This window comes from Uloborus diversus, chromosome 2, assembly GCF_026930045.1.
Source record: "Uloborus diversus isolate 005 chromosome 2, Udiv.v.3.1, whole genome shotgun sequence".
Classification (NCBI taxonomy): domain Eukaryota; kingdom Metazoa; phylum Arthropoda; class Arachnida; order Araneae; family Uloboridae; genus Uloborus; species Uloborus diversus.
Window position 1 is genome coordinate 141,175,756 of NC_072732.1, and position 9,675 is coordinate 141,185,430.

The 9,675-nt window shown below is 36.3% G+C and overlaps 1 protein-coding gene across 1 annotated transcript; it reads right to left on the bottom strand.

Moving 5' to 3' along the window:
* Nucleotides 1-1,018: 1,018 nt before the first annotated feature.
* Nucleotides 1,019-6,839, bottom strand: LOC129216574 (uncharacterized). The gene is made up of 6 exons (XM_054850788.1): nt 6,797-6,839; nt 6,575-6,705; nt 4,584-4,935; nt 3,187-3,576; nt 2,528-3,010; nt 1,019-1,536 (listed from the first exon to the last, which is right to left on the bottom strand). Exons 2-6 carry the CDS (start codon nt 6,599-6,601, stop codon nt 1,019-1,021), a joined length of 1,770 nt encoding a protein of 589 aa, XP_054706763.1. The 5' UTR covers nt 6,602-6,705; nt 6,797-6,839.
* Nucleotides 6,840-9,675: the final 2,836 nt, after the last annotated feature.

The following is a 9,675-nucleotide window of genomic DNA, read 5'->3' on the forward strand; positions in this document are numbered from 1 at the left end:
ATGCTGAACTAATATTACAAACCAATACAGGAAGGCAAAGAAAGTCATACGGTAATCCGACCTCCCTCAAAAGTCAGCAGCACAAGCTTTTTTTAGGCATACAAATTACGTTTAAAACATCATAGCTAATTTATTCACATTAAAATAATTTACAATTTATTTATTTATCTACCATTTACGAATTTCTTAAACAGTTGTTTCCATGTCTTTGGCTTAACATATTTAGGAGGTTTCCAACCAGCAGCATACGCCGGTTTCTTTGTCGTTAATCTTCGCATGTTTGTACTTGGCCAACCATAGCTAGGAAATGGTATTCCTTTCGGCCATCCTTTTGGCTTAGCAGGAGCTTTAGAATATTTTGATGGTCGAGAAGGCCATTTATATATACTACCCCCTATAGGAATGTTTTTGTCTTTCCTATTCTTGCTTTTCTTTGAAGTACCTTTTCGTGGTGGAAAAATCCATTTCCCTGGCGGTGGTGGTGAAGATGCCTTATTTTTGTCCTCTTTTGACACTTCAGGGCTTTTTGGTGGAACAGCTATTTTGGCATTACTAGGGAGTTTCGTTATTATGATGATTTGAGGTGGTTCTAACATATCTTCTTCCTCGATAGTTGGTGTTGGAGGAGGTTGAGTGGTGTCAGTCTTGTCCTTGCAGTCAGGTTTAGTTGTAGGCCACGTGTCTGGTACCGGTGTGGCTATAGATGGTTGCCAAGTTTTTGATGTTGAGGTTGGAGGTTTCCAGCTTTTCGTTGGTGGTGGTCTCCAGCTCTTCGATTTTTTTCGATCCAGGCTTTTTCCATCTCATTTGAGGAGATTGCGGTGGTTTCCAGCTCATACTAGGTGGTGGTGGTGACGTTGTTTCTGTCATCATTATCGTTGTAGGTGGAACAGGTTGTTTCCATTTTATATTAGGCGGAGGCTGTTTCCATTTTAAGTTTGTTGGCGGCTTCCAACTTTTACCTACTGGTGCTGGAGGAGGTTTCCAAAGTATCGTTGGAGGTGGTGTTGGCAAAGCTTTAGTTGTCATAACAGGAGGTGTCGTTGGTGGCCACGTCATGGTTGTTGGAGCTGGTGTTGATTTCTTCCAACTTGGTGGAAACCAACGTTTTGGCGGGGGGTATCCAACTTTTTTCCTTATTCTGCTTCTTTGGCCATCCTTTTGGAGAAATCACTGGTGGAGCATCTGTGGGTGGCATAGAAGAGTCGCTGTCGTCAGAAATATTTAGCTCTGGACTATCATCAGCATCATCGCTTTCAGGAACGCCACATTTGATGGTCATTTTACAACCTCCAAAAGTCCATGTTGGTCCATTACTGGAATCGCGATTTGGCCACTGAACTTGATTCCATGGTGCCCTTACTACTGGAACGGCATCAACTGGTGAATCTCCTGTTGTTTTCCATGCAACACTTAACAGATTACTGCTTTTTGGAGGAGCACTTGTTTTTGGTGGGACAGGTGCTGCTTTTCCATCTTGATCCTGTGCCCCAGCTTTCCAATCACCACCACTTTTCCACAAATCTTGTTTATTACCTGAGGAAAAAAAATATAATGGGGAGTTATATAAAATAAGATTAGATTGTAAAACGTTGCAAATAAGATTAGATTGTAAAACGTTGCAAATACAAGGTTTTAAATACTTTAAATTTAAATTTTAACTTTTACTTTTCTTCTAGTTAATGTCATTTAACATGATGAATTCAAATCAAATTTCTGTTTCAATTGAACTTTGCTGTACTCAAATTGCCATTAGGCAGTACTAAGTTATCAGACTTCGTACAAGGTAAGTGAGCTAAAGGTATCCATAGTTAAGATTTGATGGGATTGCATAACTTTCAGGTTAATGCAAAAACCTAAAGGTCAGGAAGGTCTAATGACCTGAAAGGTTAGGTTCAGGTTATGTGGACTCGGCTGATTTTTTTAAGATGAAGTTCTCACCTATCACACACAAGTGCAATTTTTTTGTACGATAAAATCCAATTTCAAAGCTATAGCTTGTGTGCCCCCTTTGGAGTATTGTGTTGCAAAGGAGGCCCATGTGTTGAAATCACTTGTAATATGTGGAAAACATTATTGGCATACTATTTTTACTTCTAGACGAGCAATTAGTCTTAAATTTAAAAAAAAATAACAAAGAAATACAGTATACATTTTTCAATGCAACTCTACCATGCTTCACTTGCACAATATTTTAATATAATTAATAATCTGTCAAATTTATCCCAGTAAAAGTGAATGTACTTGAAGAAATAAATTATCTTTCAGAAAATGCATCTTAACTTAAAGTTCTAACAATTTAAACATATGTAAATTAATTTTCAAATTCAGCTATTTGCACTGCAGCTGCATGTTTTACAATACAGTCGTATCACCGTTTTATGATTCAAACAAATATATTAATTCTACTTATTGAGGGTGGTTTACCTTAGGAAGACGGGCCACATTTGGCGCACCTACCTTAGTTTAATGATGTGCAAAATGTTAAAATTTTTGTAAACTCAAAAAAGACATCTATGATTTTTACCTGTCGGTTCATTAGATGGTGTATCATTTGCTTTCTGGACTTTCCACACAACTCCTCCAGAACTGGAATCATCTCCCCAACTTTCTCCTTCAGTTCTTCTGTTTGGAGGAGATTTCTTAACAGTACCACTTATAGGTCTTGAAGGCCACTTGATTCGTACACCATCCACTTTGAGAGTCGAGCCTGGAGTCTCATTCAAGTTGGCATTGCTGTTAGGTAGAGGCTGAGACCATGTAACGGGTTTCTTGTTTTCGCCTTCGTACCCATATTCATTCTGATTATTAGGGAATGTCCATGTTACGTTGTCCGCACTCCAAGGCAACGCACCTCCAAATCCTGTATTCCAAACAACATTGCTATTCCATTCATTTCCTTTCCATGTTTTGCTTCCATAGCCTGTGCCCCAAGCTCGAATCGGATTTTCAAGTTTTCCTGGTATTCCAGGATCAACAACTAATTTCTGTGGCAAAACTTGAACTTGACCTATATGAAAGAACAGGCAATGACGCCATTAAAATATTTGTAATTTTTGTAAATTTTGTTCCGTAAAAAGTTTGAAACATTTCATTAAATGTTTTTACTAAATGTAATGCTGCAAGTAAACTTTATAAAAGAATATAAAAACATGATTGATTGCAATTCATCTAACGCACTTTTACCTGCCACTGCTTTCGGAACCCATTGTCCTGAGCTCAGATCTTTGTTTGCAGCAAGCCAGGTGTCACCACCGTAAGCTACATTCCATCCAGTATTGTCCCCTTCCCATGTCTTACTGCCGTATCCTTGAACCCATTCAGGTCCATTTTTGACAGCAACTGCATTCGGATTCCAAGATTTAGCGTCCGTTCTTACTTCATCAGCTTGAGGTTTATTTTCTGGCAAAATGTCAGTATGATCTAATTTGTCTGAGTCTTCAGTTTTATCTGTTCTATCTTCAGCTGGATTTGATCTTATGTTGTCATTAGATTGTGTTCTGTGTCTGGTTCCAAATTGTATTCTTTCCGTCTTTTCGATGTTCGTGTTGCCGGTGGGATTTCCGATTCGCCAATCTGTGAGAATTAAATAACATTAAAAACTGATACTTATTGCGAGCTGTAAAAAGAAGTGTAAATAATAACGAATTTCAATCAACCTTTAAAAAGTTTAAGAAGAGGTGGACTAATGAAAATGTTTATTAATGTTAAAATGGTCTCCTTTTTCTTCTAATTACTTCCTAGTTTCTTTCTCTTAGCTGTATGTGAGACGCGTGCAAAAGTTTTCGAAATCCTTCTTTGTTTGAAACAATTAGTCAATTACACTAATGTATTTCACAAACACGCATAAGGATTGTATAATGAATAGATTTTCCATAGACGTATGATGACTATAGTGTTGAGATGCAAAGCTGAGACCTGGATTTTAATCCTGTCAAGGGCAAAGATATACGGTCGGCCTTTAAATTCTTTCCATCATGTCATATTTTCCTTTCGGTTCCAGATCCCGTTTTCAAAGTTGTAAGCTGCTAGTGACCAATGTTGCAGTTCGTGTTCTTCCGGATACTCCTGAAAAGTGCGTAAGAGATCTGTCTCGCCTGGGTTAAATTCCATTATAAAAAGCTAGAAAGAAGAAAAACAATATTTGGTTTGTCTTTGTTCAATATCTCAGGAGCGAAAGACCGTCGTTTAGAGGAGTCGGGGGGGGGGGGGGGGGGGGTGGGCAACTGCTTGCCTGGCTTTGCGAAATTAATGTATTTGCATATAAGTAGGAGTGTTTTCATTAGTTTTTTTGAATTTAATATGCATTGAGTATAGACTTTTTGCCTCCCCCTCCCGGAAAAATTTTAATGACAGGCTAGCTTACGAGATTTAATAACCTATTCTTATCCGTCTAAATGTTTCAGCTTTTGAACCAGTCGGTAATTCTTAGCAAAGGAAAAAAAAAGGCGACTGATATTAAAAAGCTATTAAATAGTTTTAATCAAATTTTTGTTGGTATTAAAATTCTTTAATGAACAAAGTAATGAGCTGAGCTAAATAACCATTTTTAAGTATTATTTTACGACGCATAGTTTTCAAACCTGTGTTAATTGGCTGCACTTGGATTCCAGATGCTTTAACATGTTCTCCAGTTAGATTCCCATCTCCAGCTGCAGGCCAAGAATAGTTACCAGAACCTCTCACATACTGTCCAGGATCAGCCCAAGGTGAAACGTATGCATAATCATCCACTGGCCAACTGTAGTCATCCTCTTCTGATAAAGATCCATCGGCTGGTTCCCACAAGTAATCTGGATCAGCCCATTCCACGTCAGCTGGAGCATCACCCGCGCTAGTTACTCGCCACTCACCTTGATCATATTCGATTTTCCATTCCACATCTCCTTTATCGTCCACAACCTGCCATCCTTCCTGTCCTCCATCGCCAATCACCTATAAGCAAATTTAAAGGAGGCTGGTAAAATAGTACAATGAAGTGACAAAAAAAAAAGGTATATTTCCTTATTATTATGTTGAGTTCCCGCCATCACGCAGAAGTCCTCTAAAAAGAGGTGACATGTGCTCTACTAATGTCTAAGGTAATGTTAGAGGCAATTTATACTACAAATCCAACAGGACAATCCAATAATCCAAACTAGTGCAAGTAAAGGGCGCTTTATTTTGCAGGGAGCGTTTTTTTTTTTTTTTTGATGTCCTCAATAACGTTCACGTCTGGGGTTTTAGGTGGCCAGACGGAAGCGTTTAAAATCGGAACACTGCTCCTGCAGCCTGTCTGTAGTAATTTCTGACGCGTGGGATGACGAATTGTCCTGCTGGAGCTGTCCGTCAGAATGCAAAATTGATATGAATAGGATGTCTATATATTTTTTACCAATTAAATTATTATCTACATCTATTAGGGGTTAAATCTTTGCATTTTGTTCCAGCATTAAAAATCTGATGCAATCAAAGTGAAATTTAGATTAGTTGTTCTAAAATTTATTTATGAATATACAGTCGGACCTCCATATATCGAAGTAGCAAATTGACGGAAAAAATTCGATATATAGAAATTTCGATATATAGAAACATCTTATTTTATCCTAAAAATATCCTAAACCATTAAAATTAAAGCTAATTTTCGTGTATGAAACCTAATTTCTAATTGATACGAGAATCGGATTAAATGAAAGTTAATTAAAAAAAAATAACAGAAATTACATTTTTGCATCTTCATACATCTTCATTCTTCGGCACTTCAACTTGATCCGCAACATTAGGGGGTTTTCCTTTTTACAATGTAATTGAGAGAAAAGTAAAAAGTCAATCTACTTAACTTGAATGCTTTTTCTGCAGCTAAAACGATTAGGAACGATAATCAACATACAAAAGGGATGACTTGAAACTGATTTTACAATGTTACTGGTTACAACTAAGATATTTGAAATAAATTTGATGGAATTTAAGAACTCCAGAACGAAACAACGACCTATCTACACACCACTCAACCCCAAATTCCTTATGAGTTTCGTAGCAACCTTTAGTGAACATAATTTTCTCCCCTAACCTTTATTTTTCATGAGACAAACAGTCTAAAAAGGAAAAAAATCTACGAATGTCTCGAAAAAAAATTCGATATATAGAGATTTTTTCGATACATAGAAACAATTTTTCTATGTAATGAACATAGAAATTTGCTTGGATTTCGATATATAGAAAATTTCGATATGTGGAAGTTCGATATATGGAGGTTCGATTGTAATTCAACATGATTTGCTGAGCGACCGAGCCTACTTATGCTATCCATTGCTATTATAGAATAAGAATATTGTTTATGTGGATTTTACACGTAACAAAATAATTTGCTCGAAACAATGCGTCCTGAAAAAAAAAAAAAAAAAAAAAAAAAAAAAAAAAAAAAAAAACCTATCAACATTATTATTTGCTCGCCTTAGTCTTTAATACAAAATCTAAGTTCGTTAAACAATTAAAAAAAATCTTTCAAATAGGGGTATTTTCCACATTATTTTAACTAAGAAACAAGTCTATTAATCTGAAAAAAGAGAAGGGAAAAATAGTGATGTGTTCTTACTTTCCAACGACTGCCATCTTTGGGCATTATGTCTTCAATCGCTGGATCTGCTTGTTTTTGGTCAGTTGCGATTGTATCACTCGGATTCCAAGCTGCAGAAGGTTTATCACCTTTAGGCCACACTAAGTACCCTAAGTTTGAAATGGATTTTATTTTTATGCTCAAATAAATAAACGTATTAGCAAAAGTTAGATGAAGCGATTTGTATCTTTTTTTTCCTACCTCTCTTTTCTGCATCATTTGCTGTATTTGGAGAATTCGTAACTTTTCCTGCTGTTTTTGGTGGGTCTGATTGAGATTTCGCGGTTGGACTGTTTGCAGAAGGAGCACTTGCGACATTTTCTTTGTTTGGCTTTACTCGGAGGATGTCTTTTATGGGCTGGTTGTCCACATCTCCTCTATCAATCGTTTGCAGACTGTCATAAATAGCATTTTCAGGGAAAGATTCCCAGATCTCGCCACTAGTGTGAGCGCTGGTATTGCCCCTGGTTTCGTAGTTAAAATATGTATCAGCTTTAGCACCTGTTGAGAAGAAATTCGCCATGCATTATGTAGGTCGAAAATTTTCTGTTACATCTTTATTTTGAATAAAAGCTAAAAATAATGTAAAGACAGTGCTAGTGGTTCATAAAACGACGTTTCAAAAAACTATTCAAGTGAGTCCCTACATGGTGTTGTTGGCAAATATGACGTTTGATCTAAGTCACCAAATTTTTCAATTTAGTGGTGAATCCTAGAATTTCATGCTTAGAGATAGAATTTCATTTTAGAAGATAGAATGATTAATATTTGTTGACTTGTTTTTCACAGTTTAAATTTTGTACCTCAGAGCCAGAACAACGTAAGTCACATAATCGCAACTTTAGAGGAGGGAGGAAAAACTTTTGTCTGGCGCACGCACCATGCAAAATAGAATTCTACATACCATGCACGATTAAACAGAAAATCGCCATTTTTGGACTTACGTCAAAATCTCTGGCTCTGAGGTACAAAAATAAAAATAAAGGATAAAACTCAGCAAGCTTTTTTTTTATTTATAAATATTTGATGTAGCAATGGTATAGTGCGTCAAAGTACATCACTTGTGACGCCATAAAGACCACGCCTTATTTCTAAAATCGGATATTTAAAGAAAATATCAAATAAAAAATAACTGTTGGGAAAACAAAAGTTTTTCTGGCTCCATGTTTTTTTTTTTTTTTTTTGCTTGTTCTATCAATTTCAGTGACTAAAAGTAGCACTTCTGACTCAAGGAAACAACTCCATTATCTAAAAAGACTTTTACTTATTTTGACTACGTGAGCCCGAAATTTTATATCTGTTTTCATTCATTTCATTTATAATTTCTTCTTGTGACAGCAAATTCTCTGGTAGTTCTCGTCGTGTTCATGGGACTCTTATTTTTGTGCCATCGACCCTCCGGTGTCTATGTAGTTTTTATAGCTCTATGATTAATTCTGCCGTACGAATAGAAAAGCTTGTTAAAATTAATTCTCACCTGGAGGTTTGTTGTATACACGAACCCAAGGACTGGGGTTTGCAGAATCAAATCTCGGAGCTCTCCTCTGCTGTTTAACAATATCTTCTACTTTATTTCCCGCTGTCGATTGATTCTCTTCAGTATACTCTACTGTGCTATTTACTGGTACTGTAGAGTTGTCATATAGCCTTTCCGTTTCGGCAAGGCACCCGGCAGTGAAAACACATACGGCGGCCAGCAGTTGCATGACCTAAATTGATAAAAAAAAAAAAAAAAAAAAAAAAAAAAAAAAAGAAATTAATTTGCAGAAATAACTCTTTTAAGGGACACATCTATTTAAATAACATTGTTTCCAGTCCCTGTCCCTTTAAATCTTTAAATAGGGACCTCCATGAAATTGCCTCTAATTGGGGGACAGTCTCAGAAGAAACTAACATAAATGCATGCATAAATGAGTTATAAGTAGTGAATTTACTGGAATTAAAATAAAAATTGGGGTAAGGGATTGACTGATCAAGAAACTGCAGCGTAAAATTCTGAAAAGAGGTCAATATGAAAGAATATTGGTAGCAAAAATTGAACTAGAATAGCAATTTGGATGTCGGCTTGTAGGGGTTTCTGCAACGGGTGTCAAGTTAGAGCGGTTTTCGTCCATTAAAATTGGCATTGAGTCAACCAAAAGAAAAATAAATGTCTAGTTAACGGGGGTAGTGGGGTTACTGAAGTTATACTGTATTTTTTAATATTGGATGTTTAAATAAGTAATTTAATCATAAGGACTGAAAAAACAGCCAAATGAAAAGTAACCATATAAGCGGTATACTCAGTTTTTTTGTGTTTTTGGCCTCAAGGGCAAGACAACATTCACGCTTCTCGCAACATAGCGCTTTTTTTTTTTTTTTTTGGTTATGTGAATGAATTCGTCAAACAATATTTTCATAGTCAAACTAAACTACAACTGCTTGTGACGGGGTACAAAAATGCTTCTACAGAGTGACCCTGCATAGGGCCCGACTAAAGTTTTTGAAGACACTGGGCACTAAATTTATTTGGTGCTCCCCCTTAAGTTTCTTCATAAAGAGAAGCAATAAAATGTCTTGATAATTGCGTATTAACATATCTGTACGAAAATTTGGCGGTGCCTCATAGCAGAAAATATATGCATTATAAAAATTAGAAGTGACATAGTGCTACGATTACTAAACATGATAATATAAGATGTCGTCAAACTTTGCCCTTGCAGTAAGCTATTAATATCCAAATTATCTATGGTATAACTTTTAATAGTATTGTAAACACAGAACGAACTTGGAGTGGTTTCGGGATCTGCGAAAGAGATGAAATTTTACAGGGATTTTTTTTCCAGCTTTAATCTTCACATCTTGCTATAGTACGATATGGAATGAGTCCAAAATTTAAAATTTTCCTACAGATTTGGTGCCCCCAAATGTTGGTGCCCTGGTTCCGTGCCCCGTGTGCCCAAGCCTTAATCCGGCCCTGGTCCTGCACAAAAATTAGTTTCTTTCACATCTTGTGATTTCCTTTGTTTATGATATTTAATCATAACATTGAGTTTTGTGCTAAAATATCACGCAATATTATAACTCAGGAGGGTCAAAAG